Below are 14,974 nucleotides of genomic sequence, written 5' to 3'. Positions count from 1 at the left end.
CAGCTGGGTGGGGCTGTGTTAGCCTGAATTCAGCCTGAGGGCAGGGCACTGCTAAGCTTCAGACTCCCAAAATGTCACCTTAGGCCTGAGACTGGACAGGATGGGGCCCTTCTCAGGCAAGCTGCACTGGCAGGAAACTGCGGGGAGTGCAGCTTGCTCAAGGCCCAGTCCTATAGTAGCTGGCTGCAGGATGGTGGGCACTGTCCTAGATGCATGCTGGAAAGCCTGGTTTTTCTGCCCCTCCCCAGCCAGGCGGGGGCTGCAGCCACCTCAAGCCCAAACCCAGCCTAAGGGCAGGACTCAGCCCAGTGCTAAACTCTCAAAATGGTGCCTTGGACCTGGGACACAAAAGGCTAGGTCCCTACCCAGACAGTCAATGTGGGCAAAGAAACAATGGAAAATGCTGTCCGCCCACATCACAGTCTCAAAAACAGCCCAAAGGAGGGTGGGTAGAGACCTTCCAAGGGCTGTGTGAGAGTGCCTGGGCTGCTGTATCCTGCCTTGGAGTCGCTCAGTGGCTGCAGGTGCACCCACCGTTCCTTGGTGTCTAGGCTGTCAGAATGGCACCTGGTTCAAGCTGCTGTAGGCTGGGATGCCTGTGGGATTCTGCATGAGTTCCCTTTCTAGAACAATGTCTCTATGCAATCTCCAAACAGCTCCTTACGTTAACCCCAAGACTTGTGTGGGTTGGGGGATTCTCTTGTAGCCGAGATTGTAAAAGCTCACCTTGGCAAATGGAGGCCTAGGGGCTCCTCACTTACTGTTTCAGCTCATCCAGGAGATTCTCCCAGCTGTTTGCCAGCCTGTGGCTGGGCAAGTTGCCCTGAACTCTCTTCTTACCCACTTTTGGTGCTTCCCATTGCTTCCCTATTGAATCCTGGCTTTCCCTCCTAGATGATCTCTTGGAAATGTGAGAATCTGCTTACTATTCTGGTTCCTTTCCATGGAAGAAGCACTTACTACCTGTGTCTAGTTGGCCATCTTGATCCTCTCTTCAGACTGCTGAAACTTTCTCCATGTAAGTGACAAGGGTGTTTTGTTTTCTTATCATTTGTGTTCATTGGAGTAACACTTTTCTTTCAAGAACTTTTCCTTTGCATTCACAACTTAGGCTAGAGGCCTAGCTTTCAGCCTATCTTGGCTTTCAGCACATCTTCCTCACTAAGCTTAATCATTTCTAGCTTTTGATTTAAAGTGAGAGATATGTATACTCTCGTTTCTCTTCAGATTGTATAAATCTTTCTCCTTTTACTAAAGTGAGAGATGGGTAACTCTTCCTTTCTCTTGAACACTTAGAGGCCATTGTAGGGTTATTAATTAGCCTAATGTCAATATCGTTGTCTCTCAGGGAATAGGGAGGCCCAAGGAATGGGAGAGATAGGGAACGGCCAGTTGGTGGAGCAGTCAGAACACACACATTTATTGATTAAGTTTGCCATCTTACTGGATGTGGTTCGTGTCAACCCAACATAATTATAATAGTAACATCAAAGATGACTGATCACAGATCACCATAACAGATATAATAAATAATAATGAAAAGTTTGAAATATTGCAAGAATTACCAACAGGTGACAGAGACACAAAGTGAGCACATGCTGTTGGAAAAATGGCGCTGATAGACTTGCTCAGACACAGGATTACCACAAACCTTCAATTTGTAAAAAACACTATCTGTGAAGCATAGTAACACAAAGTATAATAAAACAAGGTATGCCTGGACACGTGTTTCTTTAAGGTCTGTATATCTTGGAGTAAAATTGTTGAGTCAGGAGGTATACATATGTTCAACTTTATTGGATAGCACACTATTTTTCAAAAAGATTATACAAATTTTGTAATTCCACCAGCAGTGTTTGATAATTGCTATTGCTCCATTTTCTCAATTGTCAGACTTTTAATTTTTTTTCCAAACTGATAGGTGTGTATTTCATTTTGGTTTTAATTTGCACTTCCCTGTTACTAAAGGTAGAGTTCCTCTTTGTTTATTGGTCATTTGGGTATCACCTTTTGTAAAATGCCTACTAAAGTCTCTTACCCACTTTTATATTTGGCTGTTATTTGTTTCATCAGTTTAGTAGTAATGCTTATTAGGCTTTCTTGATTACATGTATTGCAAATATCTTCTCCCACTTGTTTCTTTTCTTTTTTGCTATAATAATACCTAATAATAATGAAGTCTTTTGAGGAACACAAGTTCTTAATCATAAATGTGGTTGAATTTATCATTCTTTTATTTTACGGTTGCTACAGTTTGCATATTCTTTTATAAATTCTTTACCATTTGGGAGCCATGAAGATACTCTCCTACATTCTTTTCTAAGAGCATTATAGTTTTGCCCTTCTTACCTAACTCTTTAGTATACCTGGAACTGATTTTTATAGTTTTTTATTTCTTAAACATTTTATTTATAGCTTTTTTATATTTTGTTTATTGCTTATGCAGTTTCTCACTAATGGTGGGTGCCTTGCCTTCTCATGAGCTTGATGATCTTGATAATAAGCTCCATCTGAATCTGTGAGGGTCTTATAGCCCCAAACCGGGACAGCTCTCTTCCAGAAAGACCTTGTTTCTGCTTCTGCTTGTCACCAAAGATGCCATCATTCCAGGACCACTTCAGTGTCTTAAGTTTATCTTTCCCAGCCTTGTATTGGCCAAAATACAAGGCCAGTATTTGCTTCAGTATCCTGATAGCAATGCTACTACTATCAGCATTTTGCTCAGGACAACTTTGGTTTTGTTTTCTTTTTTGGAGGGGAAGGGTCTTTAGAGATCTCCCCTTTGTCTTAAGAGACCAAGAATGCCTCAGAGAAATGAGTCCTATTCAAGGTCTAATTGTTCTTTGGCAGAAGGGTGCCTCAGCACACCTAGTCACCCAAAAGATAATATTTGGAAGTCCCTAATAATATGTTTTTCATATTGCTCCAGATCATTATATTTAGAGCTTCTTCATTCTTTTATAAGGCTTCATAAATCATCTATTGTATGGAATTAATTTAACCAGTTTCCCCGTGATTCACCTTTAGATTCTGTCTAATCATTTACTATTACAAACAATGTTGCAGTGTCATTTCATACCAGTGTGAGCATATCTGTATTATAAATTCCTAGAAATAGAATTATTGGATCACATTTCCCCCATAGACATTATATCAATTTATCATTTTATACTGTTTATAAATACTTAAATGTATACAGAATATTTGCTTTATGCAATTTTAAAGAAATATACCACATTGTCTTTTGACAGGGTATTGATGCAGTGTCACAATTTGGATATTTTACTGAACTCATTAAAAAGGAGATTTTATGAGATTTGGGGGAAAAGTAGAACTTCCCAAGTACACATGGAATATTAAGCAAAATTGATCAACTGCTGGACCATAAAGCAAGTTCAGTGCTTCACGAGTGTCCCAAGTGCTATTCGTTACATATGAAGAATATATTGTTTTTCTTTGCCTATCGAGAACCAATCTTTACACAGATTTATTAATGTCAAACATTTAATCTAGTCAATAAATGTGTGAATCATTTATTTGAAAGTAATGTAAATAACCATGAAAGTCTGAAGTCCTGTAAGAGATTAAAGGCCATGGAATTGAAGGTACACAGCTAAAATTGGCAACGGATTTTATTATCTTATTTCCTTTGGGGCCAGGCGCAATGCTATAATCCCAGCACTCTGAGAGGCCAAGGTGGAAGGCTCACTTAAGGTCAGAAGTTCAAGTTCTTTGCACTAAAAAGTTAATAAATAGCACTTTCCAATGGTATTTTTATGATGGAGAATTAGCCCAGCTTCTTAAGCATCCATAAACTTAAATAGATCTAAACCTTAAGAATACAAATAATAATCATTAACTTAGTGTATTGTTAATTGAACTGAACTCTATTTCTTGCTTTGAAATTATAGTATTAAAGTCCTTTGGAAACAAAAATTGAAAAAGGATTTTCATGTCTTTCAAATTTTCTGATTTAGAACACTAGGGTATCTAATGCAGAATATCTTCAAAGTAAAGCAAATTCATGTTCACATTCCTTTAATGTCTTTAAGGATCTGATAACTTATGTGTATGTGATCAGCAGAATATATTCTTATACTTTCTATGCTTGAGCCACTGATTACATTATATTTGATTAATTATTGAAGAAAGGCTTTATGACATCACAGAAGGAGAGTCAGGAGATTACTAGAACTTTGTTTTATTGGCATTTTAGACTTAGGTAATCATCTTGACAAACCTCAAATGCAAATTTATTACCTGAGAGATGAGAAGGACGGCTTGGAGAAATTTCTGGAAGCTGGGTTTGTCATAGCTTGGAACACAGCTATACCTGGATTTAGTCTGGTTAATTGCAATGATCTGAAATTCACTGATTTCTCTAGTTGCTGATTTCTAAAGTTAATCTGCCTACCAGGTTGAGGAAGACACTGAGGGGACAGACCCAGCTGATGAAAACTATGAGTGAACTTCCAGCCCAGCAGACAGAACATGGCATCCAAAAGCTATGTCCACAAACAACAGTTAGAAAGACCAAGTCAGTAACAGGAAAATGCAACCTGGCATATAAGACTGGTCCACATATGCTTGTTCAAATCATGCACCGCACAACCCTAGATGATGCCATTTACATAGATGGTCTGTCCTAACAGGTGGACCCAAACATAGATTGGGATAATAAATAAATAGTTGTCCAAGTAGGAATATACATGAAGATAGCTGGAATAGAGAAAGCCTACCAATAGTCAAAGACTTGGAAGTAGGACTGTAGCCTAAGAAGATGGATCCTAATGGAAACATTTCTGTCTTCAACAGAAAACAGAATCTTAAAGTTTCAGAGGAGGATCCATCTGTCCTCCTGGAGTTTGTCAGGACAAAGAGTAGACAGGTCATTCCTGTGGAGCAGGTGTTTTGGCTCCTGCCTCAGGGAAGAGGAAGCAGATGATGAAGTTTCAGTAAGAAGAGTCTGAATGAAAAACCCAGAGCTGAGGGGGTAACAATAGCTGAGGAATAGACTACCTTGCAGTGACATGGAAATTACAGCTAAGGAGGCTCAGCAGGAAGCCCCCCCAGGAACCCAGGAAGACATTCATGAGACACATTCAGCTTTACATGTCTGCTGGCCCATGGCACTGCGTGTCAAGTAAGAACTTTCCCCTCCTCCCTCCCTGCAAAGTAACTATTGTTACTTTGAAGACGTGCTGAACACAAGTGATAGAGATATCTACAATAATTCTAATGCAACATGAAAATATCAGCGATTTCTATCAGTGACAGTGTCACAGCTACTGTGAATACTAGTGGGGTTTGTTGTCTGCATTTGCAATTACAGAAATTGCTAAATTTCAGTTAGGAGTAAATGGAAATAAAGATGCTATTTCTCCCCATCCATGTTCTCTATCCATACACATAACCCTCAGCTAGCCTAAAGCTGTTTTGTCACAGATTAGCAAACCGCAGCCCTGTGAATTGCCTGATTACACAGCGAACTAGTAGCAGATTGAAGTCCTAGACCAATGTATATTCGCTTATTCCAAACTGCTTCCGTTTGACTGGAATCTCAAGGACCTAGGCTTGGAGGTAACATATAAATGACAGAAGCCAAGCTAAATTATTTTGTGAAAAAAAGTAAAATTTGGGCTTTTACCATTTGATTTTCTCCTTAAGAGCTTTGTCTGCTAACAGAAATTACAATCAAGTCTTCCCAATATCCACTGAAGTCTAAGTTATTTGTAGGTAAAATTTATTTAGCCAAATATTTGACCTACTAAGAAAGCATCTCTGGTCTGCATTCAGAGTTCTTTTGTGGGGATAAATGATTCCTTCATACCCCAATAAGACTGCGAGATCCATGAGCCAAAATTCTGGAAATACATTTCTGAGACACTGCCTGTGAATATACTTTAAAAAATGCATCAGTAGCAGAGAAGATTATAATTAGTACATTTATTCCTGTTATTACAAAGCCAAATAAAGTATCCAATAAAAGTTCTCCAAAGATAAAATGGTGTTTTTGGTTAATAATGGTATAACCCAGTTCTTCACATATTGTAATGTCCCATCCAAACAGTCCAATGAACTTACAAAACTTAGTTTATGTGAAAGAAGCTTAGCTATAAGAAAAATGTTCCAGGGCATTCCTTTCCTTGCTAATTTCTCTGACATTATCTTAGGCTCTCTAATCTAACTAGTCAGTGCATGAATATGTTTTTAAATGCCTCTTCTCTGTTGACACCTGTTCTAGGCTTATTAACTATATTTTCTTATTTTCTGTTTTCTTGATCTCTGGCATTTGGGGCCTTGTGGACCCAGGCAACTGCCCTTCCCAGAATTAACTAATTCCTGGAGATAATTTGCCTGCTAGCATGCTTTGATGTGCAAACCAACCAATTAAGTTTCTAAACCCCAACCTGTCTCCTTTTTTCAAATGTCTACAGCCTGGGAAGTGTCACTATCTCCTGCCTTAATCACTACAGGGATAGGTATTTGGGGACCACCTTATGCCAGAGCCCACTGAAATTATTCAAACCAACCAATCATAAGTTTGTTCTGCTTGCTTACTGCCCGTTCCTTCCCTTGGAAACCACAATAAAGGCTCCTGCCCTTTCTGCCCACTCATCTCGCTTCCCTGTGTGGCCCTGCATGGCACGCCTTGCTTCCTGTTCCTAGGGGACTGCGAATATTTATATTAAAAAACTTCTTCCTTCATGGCAATCATTTTGTGTTTGTGTGCTGTACTATACCTGCTCATAGACTCTGGAAGAGCAGCAGCAAATAAGATAGACCAAATCTGTGTTCCAAAATCTGAAGATCCCTGAAAGAGCTTATATTTTAGCCTAGGGTGTATAAATTTGCATTGGAGGGGGCTCTGAAATAAATAGAACCTAGGTGTGGCCAAGCCCTGTTCTTTTCTTCCTCACGTGGTTATTTCCTGCTAACCTATGGGGTAAAGGTGGTTGATGAGAATTGGGGAATCAAGGAATTTAATCCTAATTCTCTTCTGCCTGCATAAAGGCCAGACTCTACCTAGAGTCGACTCCACCTGCTAATGTCTGGGCTGGGGAGAAAGGGTCAGGACAGGATCCTTTTTTCTATCTTGCCAGATGATTAGGAAGAGTTACCAATCTCTTTCCTGATTGCTTCTTGCCTCACCAGTTTTCCCCAAACCAAACTTGCACTGGATGATGAAGGAAGTATTTAAAAAACTAAATGGAGGGTCAGGTAGTTTTACAAAGCAGTATAAGGTAGGAGGAAGAGCAGCAGGGCCCTGAGTCTAACCTACCCCTCCTGCCACCCCAGGGTACAAGAGGAAGAGGCTCTATGGAGTTAGGCCTTTTGCTTGAGCACCTCTCAAAGATGCTCTCCTCACTCCTGTTCTCCCCAGACACCTTACTCTTACCGTATGTCTGCCTATCAGTCCCACCCTGCTCCCTCAGTAAGAGAGTTCCTGTCTCTTCTCAAACCGGGATTCCTTGGCTGTGGCCAGATACAAATGAAATCTTTCCTTGCCCCTGCCCTGCCCACTGGGGGCAGGTGGATTCTAAGAGCGCCTCCAGTTAGGGAGCTGGCAGGGGCTGGTTCCACAGCCTGTCTCCCCACAGCGAGCACAGTAGCTGATCTCTCCCGTTCCCTCCGAGGAAAAATCCCTCATCAAAGAAGGCATAGCTTCACATGAGGAAAGCGTATTCCTCCCATTAACATGGGTTTGGCTGTGTTCTTTTCAAAACAGTAATCCAGTTTTTATTTCATTAAGGAGACTTTGACCACTTCCGGGGCTTGGCTTGCATCATGAGTCACAGTTGCATCTGAGTCGCTTTATCTTGGTCATCTGGAACAGCTTTCTGATCCCCAAATCTCTTATCTAGCAGAAGGGAGGGAAGGAAAGTGTGTGAGCTCATTCCTCCTGCCTTTGATTTTCTCTCGTTTCATACATTCCTCCATTCATAATGTGTCCTAAGAAGTCATGGGCAGTGGGTGGGGCTAGGGAAACAGCAGTATTAGATCAGAGTATTTTTCCACTTGTATCTGTCAGGGTCCTGCAGGAAACCACACAGAGGTTTTAATTGAAGTGAGTTTAATAAATGGACTATTTACAGAGGTGCAGACTTCAGGGAACTCACCAAGGTACAATGAAGACCACTGGACCCCCATGAGAGCCATAGCGGTAGTAAAGGGGTAGTAAAGGGGACACTTGAAAGTCATGTGGCAAAGAGGAATGCAACCACTGCAAAACCATGACCAGACTAAGGGGGACAGGGGCATAAACAGGTCGACCTGTCTTTTTTCCTGCCTTCTAATCTCCTATCAGCACTTCCCATCACCAAACTCAGAGCACAAGGAAAGCCAGATGACACAGTCTGCAGATGTCAGCCCCCCCAGGGCACAAGGCAAGACAAAGGGTGGAGCATGAAGGAGCAAACAGAGAGGAATCAGCACACCGTACACATGTGAAAGTTTAGAAATGGTCCACTTATCCTACACAGCAAGCCACTATGTACAACTTACCACCACTGTGCATTAGAGCACTGGACTTCTCTATGCACCAGAAGAAATGCAGCATTGCCTCATGGAAGTTCAATAGATAGACAGCATGCAGGGCATGCAGTGCCTCCTCTCCCCGTGGATGCGGTTTGGATTTTCTCTCTCCACCCCTTCACTACCTATCTCCTTACTCTACATTCTCCATTTCTGTCAACAACAACAACAACAAAAAAAAAGCCAAAAAAATTCTGTCAACATGGTTCTAGAATCACAGGTGTTTAGGAAGGCCATCTTGTTGAGTGCCCCCTGCATTCCCCGCATCAGCAATCACTTAGATAGCATTGCTGACAGGTATTGAGTCTGCTTAGGTACTTTGGTGACAAACTGCTTGCCATCTCCTGAGGGAAACTTCTATTGTTGAACAACTGTTTTTTTAAAAAAGTTAACACTAAGCCACAACAGTATTTATTGAAAATTCTCCTTTTCTAAATGACAGGTTTTATCAAAGTTAGGTCCTTAAAGGACAACTTAAAAGTTGAAATATTTTCAGTTTAACTTGTAACTTCAAGACAATTGAACGCCGTCTGTACCCCTGGCCATGTTTTCACTCTCCTGAGATGTTCTATGCAATAGAGTCTGGAAACCCAGAGACTCTCATTTACTGCTGCTGCAAAGCAAAAATCAGCTCGAGAGTAGAGTGAAGGTGTTGGGTCAAGGGGGTGAAGAAATTAACTGGGGACAAGGACTAGATAATTTTAGGGAGAAGAATAGCGATACAATGGCATTGTTGTTACAGAAGTACTAGCTAAAGGTTGCAGAGGAAGAGAAACAGTATAAAATTAAACAGGGAACATTTGTAGCACTCAGGAACAAAAACGTCTGAAAAAATAAAACTGGAGGATTCAGTGATGGTTTCCATTTAGTCCTATGGATCTCCTCTCACCCTTCGCCACTCTGCTGTGTGTTCTGGGAAGCTGATCTGTAATGGATCACACCAGCTGCCTTCTGGCTTCTGTTTAGCTTCTGATTGGCCACTGGGGGACCCCAGGCAGAAGATCAGAGGGTAGAAGAGTAAGGTTGGGATGTTTATGCCCCTTCCCCGTCCTTCTCCCTGTGGGGTCCCTGCAGGCTGGTTGCATCCCTCCACTCAAGACCTCTGTCAGACTCCCCTCTCCACACAGTTTTCCCTCTGCATTCCAGTAACCCTCTCCCCTTCAGGCCTGGGGCACTACACCAGCCTGTGGTTTTCCGCATCCTGCCCACAACTTCATATATAGATCGTCCTGTTCATTATTAAATTACCCAATTGGAATGTGCCATCTGTTTTCTGCCAGGATGCTATTTGACATACTCAGTCCCATTAATCTTCCAACAAATGTTTATCAAGTAACTACCATATGCTAAGGAGAAATAAAATGATAAATTGGATAGTTAGTGCCTTCAAGGGGGGCAGTCTGGAGAGTGGAGACAGCCACAGGTCATTATATCACATTTTAATAAGTGACTCAGAGAGGCATTGGATGGCGGGGTGGATGGGGTCGGAAACAGGGGCATGAGCAGACCCAGGGCAGGTTTCTTGGTAGAGGAGGTCAGGCAAATTTAGAGGCAGGGGCTGCCAGAGAAGTTCACAGCCAAGGACATCCAGGACCAGTCAGTTTGTGGTAAGGGATTAGAGTGGAGGGCTAGGCTGGGACCAGATCAAAGAAAGCCTGGTACTGAGGAAAGGGGTCCTTCTCTTCTATTTGCTCACTCTCCCTGCCAACAAAATAATGACACAAGGTGAAGTCTGCAATCTCTTACTCTTGGCCCTTAATCCTGCCCCACTACCAGCGCTTGACACTCCTACTTCCTTGGCCTACAACTCCTCTTTTGAAAATCACCCTCATACACTAACTGCACATTCTGAGGTCTTTCAAGATGGCAAGAAGGCAATAGGGTAAACTGGTCTTCATAGATGAGCTACAGAGGAGGGCTAGAAGTTTACCTTCCCAAATGCACTCTAGAATTCTTTTCTGTGATAGCAATAGATAACACTGACACTGTTTTTGTCTGGTGGAGAAGAGTGACACGATAATGTTGGAACAAGAGCAGGCTGTGAGCTTCATTTCATCAAGGCGGGGCTTTAGTTCAAATTGGTTTGGGTGGGTGGACACTTTTAAAATACATTTTATCACGGTATATAGGCAAGTCCGGGGCCAGGAGGTGCCTGATTTCCCTCTTTCCACAGCAAACTGCAAGTAGTCTCATTTCTAGATAAGGCCAAGCCCCCTGTTACCCACACCACCACCCTACAGGTTCCTTGTCGCTTCCTTGCCCTCAGAGACAGCCAAACCTCTAGCTCTGCGGCTAAGGAGGCTTTATTAAGTAAAAGCACACACAAAAGCCCATCCAAGGGATCCCTCTCTTCTGTTAACCAAGAGCGCACACCACTGTCCTACTCAGGCACCCCACAGATAGGGAAGAGTTCAACGAAAGTGGTGGGTTTGAAATCCTCGGAGCTCTCTTTCAACAACTAACTGGATCGGTTACTGAAGCTCTCTGCGAGCTTGGCAGTGAGAGCTCTCGGCCTTGTGATCCCGGGGGTGGGGCCCGTTTCCGAGCGGGGGGCCAGCTGCCCACCCACGGGAGGCCCCACATCCAGGGCCAGCGGCCGAGAAGTCCCTCCCCGAAGGCGGAGACAGCTTCAAGAAGTCGACGCCCGGTCCCGCCGCCGGGCTAGTACCCAGAGGCTGCCGCCGCCTCTCCAAATTCCTGAGGCCGCCGCGGCGCGGGGTATGGGGCTCTGATGGCCATGGAGGGCTACAAGGGCTTCCTGGTGCTGCTGGTGTCGGCGCTGCTCGTGGGCTTCCTGTCGGTGATCTTCACCCTCGTCTGGGTCCTCCACTACCGTGGGGGGCTCGGCTGGGATGGGACCGACCTCGAGTTTAACTGGCATCCGGTGCTCATGGTCACTGGCTTCGTCTTCATCCAGGGCATCGGTACTGGGCACCTCCTGGGGGCAGTGGGGCGGGCGGGGGACAGGCGCGGGGCGGCAAGGCCGGGCAGAGCCGTGATTTGGGCGAGTGTGGAGTCGCGGCCCTGCGGCGGGGACTGGCGGGCCGGGGGGCGCGGTGGGGACGCGCTGCGGGGGGCGCTGGGCGCAGCGCGGGGAGCGGAGCGGGGCTGGCCACACTTGATTAACTCTTTGCAGCGAGTGGCTAGGACGCATTTCGGGCTACCCGAGACCCCAGCAAGGCGAGCGGCGTCAGATGCGAGGGCCCTGCTGGGGCAGCGCACTCGCCGGGGAAAGCCGCCCGGGAAAGCCGCCCAGAGCTTGCGCAATCGGGGCGCGGAAACACCCTTTAGGCGAGGCCTTTCGCCAAACCTGCTTCCAGGCTGCGAATCAGGAGGGGGAGGCGGCGGGGACAAGTGGAGGGGGGAGAATTTGTTGCTTCTTGTAACGTTCTCAGCCCCGGGTGGAGCGGCTGGTCAGCCAGCGGCCGGGGCGAGTGGAGCATCAGCTCCGGGTGTCACTCCTCCAAGAGCGTTAAACTCAGTCGAGCCCGGGAAGCTGCCAGGACTCAAAAGGGTGTTTCGCTGCTCTGAGCTGTCATTGGACGGTCATGAGCCCAACTTGTTTATGTGGCGGCCGATTGGCGAAAGTTCCCTTGCGGAGCTTCCTGTTGGGGTCTGGGCGCTGCCTGGCCCGAGGCTTGCCTCTGCTCTGGGCCGCCCCGCTTAGCTGCGTCCGTGCCTGTCTTCTGCGGGATGGGGCTGGCGCGGAGCAAGGGCTCAGTCGTCGGCAGTGTTTATTGTCGTTGTGTGGTGCCTCTCAGTGTCCTGACAGTTTCCTTCGGTTGCTGTGTGGCTGGATGGAACCTCTAGCTAATGGCGCAAGCGCTATTTATTTGTAACCACTTTCTAAAAAGTGAAGTCAAGGCCTTCAGCTATAGAAAGTGGATTGGGGGGTTGTCGCAGAAAATGATCCAGTGGAGTAGAAAGGAGTCGGAAAGAGATGCCCACTGGCTGAAACCTCTCGCCTTGCCTCTGAACAGGCTGCCTTTTCCTCAATATTTAACTCCCCACAAACAGGCGATCGGGGGAAAAAAAAAAAAAAAAAAGCTGACCCAAAATATAACAAAAACAACTGAAAACAAAAACAACAAAAAAGCCCGACACTAAACTTATTCCTAAAGAAAAGTGTTTTTTTTTCTCCTCTGTTTATTTTAAACTTGTGCTACAGCCTTCATAAATGTGGCCAGAATTCTCCCACCCTGGGATGTACTGGAAGATTTTACTAACCCTCAACCGTTCAAAAGCTTCCCTGGTATGAGATTGGCATCCGATGTGAGTACCACTGGCCATCTTAGTCATTTCGTTGCATAATTCCCAGCTGTTTTGCCACTATGCTAAAATGAGAAAAACATTCTCAAGTTCCAAAGTTGCTGTCACAAGAAGCACTCTTCTTCATGGTCGAGCTCTTAAGTTTAGCCAGAGCTGTCAATACCTTCTGTTTACTCAAGTGATAGGACCAGTTTCTTCTCTTTGGTCCAACTCTTCAGAGCAGCTTCTCATACCAAGAAACTTTTCAGAGGTCTTGAAATATCTTCTCATAATTGAGGGTACAGGAAACACAAGTGACATTACTTGTTCCCTGACTTGCCAAAGAGGAGAAAAAGTCACAATGGCTAACATTTATTGAGTGCTTTCTGTGTCCACTAAGTGCATTATCTCACAGGTATAATAGGAGTAAACTGAGGCAGAGAGGAGTTAAGTAACTTACCTACCCATGGAAGTTGTTTAAATCTTTTCAGTGACCTTATTTTCAAAGTTCATTTCTCTTTTTTTATGGCAATATGCTTATTTTCTGCAAAATCTTTTTAGAGGATCAAAAAGCTTCATCTAAAATACACTTTGAAACTCTATATTCATGTTATAGTCCATTATGCAGTTTTTCTAAAAGATTTTCTAATTTTCTCTTAACTTTGTACTTCTCTTAATCTGTTTATGCTTACTTTGGACAAAAATGTGTAAATGCATATTTTGGAAATTTTCATCTGCTGCTTTTACGAAAACTTTGTGTTCTTTAGGCTTAGTTACTGTATTTGTGTTAACATTCCAGTGTTTGTCCTGTCAACATTAGCCATCCTGTTTACTGTTTGGATCCTAGATTTGCAAAGCACTTCAATCACATAATGCATTTAATTGACTTGAATATAAACGTTTTCATACATGTAGACACACACATAGTTCTCCCCAGTTCTTCCATATCTCGGCCCACCCACACGAACTCCTCACCCCAAGCAGTAGTAGGAAGTCTTGAGTGCAAGGAGGAGGAGTAAATAGATTCAAATAGACTCTATGGGCCATGGGTGAAACACATGTTACAGACTAGCCATGTTATAACAGGATTTTTTACTGCACAATTGCTGCAAGGAGGAAAATTTTAGGCCATGAGATTTTAGATCTCTAATAATGAACATGATGTAATGGAGTTCTTCTCTTCTGTAATACACAAATATTTGGAGATTACTCTAAGCATAAAGTGCTTAGAGTTATCTGCAAACAGTAAACAGTATTTGAAACTGTGTGAGAACAAGTATGAGTCCTTTGAGACACTTGAGCAGTAAGCTCTGAAGAAGCAAGGCTAACAGAAGTTACGAAATGCAATAAGTCTCTCCCCCTCTCTCTCTCTCTCTCCCTCTCCCTGTCACTCTCCACCATCCTCATGAACTGCAAGCACATTTTTGAAAAATGTATGGATGTATTCTAAAATAAAGTATAACTGACTATGGGAAATCTAAAACTAAAACTAAATTTTAAACTAGTGGGAAATCTAGCTAACAAACTGACATGAATTGAGGAAGAGTTTAGAAGAGGCTTTGTGCTTCTCTGAAAGGAATGTTTCTCATGAAATAAGTATACTGCTGAGAAATCAGAGAAACAAACCTTGAAAAGAAGGCCACAGAATAGACTGAAACAAATTAATGCTCTCAAAGTGGCAGTTGACCTTTTAAAAGGTTCAGCAAGGTGGACTCTGTTCTTTAGTAAAAGGTAGGAAATTCAGGTGTCTGAATTTAGCGAAAAGAAGTCTTGGAAATTCTATACTCCTTACTTTCCCACATGTAGAACTCTTTTTATTGTATAAACTGAAAGGAGAGAAATTAAATAGTTTAATGATTTTGTTAGAGGATATAACTACATTTAAGTAACCTTTAAAAGACTAACAGAAATTAAGAGCAGTTCCTAAAAGGCCGTTAATGTATCTAAAAGTGACTAAATTCCAAGATCTCCTAAATATACTTGAAAAGGCTCTTGTGGTGAAACCTGGCAATGAAGATAATGGAGCCCCAAATGGAGATAATGGTGCCCCAAATACCTACTCCAAAACAGGCCTTGGGGACACCACTAATAACAAAACCTATCAATCTTAGGGAAATAAGGGTTTTTACAAAGCATAAAGAGAGAATTCAAAGCAATTGTGTGTCCAAAAACACACAAAAAGGGTTCCCAA

General features: G+C 43.4%; 1 protein-coding gene across 2 annotated transcripts in view; it reads left to right on the top strand.

Moving 5' to 3' along the window:
• Window positions 1-11,185: 11,185 nt before the first annotated feature.
• Window positions 11,186-14,974, top strand: part of CYBRD1 (cytochrome b reductase 1) — a 28,628-nt gene continuing 24,839 nt past the window's right edge. For both annotated transcript variants that reach the window (XM_069471254.1, XM_069471263.1), the window contains exon 1: window positions 11,186-11,459. In XM_069471254.1, coding sequence (XP_069327355.1) covers window positions 11,267-11,459 — 193 coding nt within the window. In that variant the 5' untranslated portion in view covers window positions 11,186-11,266. The remainder of the gene's footprint in view (window positions 11,460-14,974) is intronic.

The sequence above is a fragment of the Eulemur rufifrons genome, chromosome 1 (genome assembly GCF_041146395.1).
Source record: "Eulemur rufifrons isolate Redbay chromosome 1, OSU_ERuf_1, whole genome shotgun sequence".
Classification (NCBI taxonomy): Eukaryota; Metazoa; Chordata; class Mammalia; order Primates; family Lemuridae; genus Eulemur; species Eulemur rufifrons.
The sequence above is the reverse complement of the archived record's forward strand: the minus strand, read 5'-3'. Positions and strand labels throughout refer to the sequence as shown.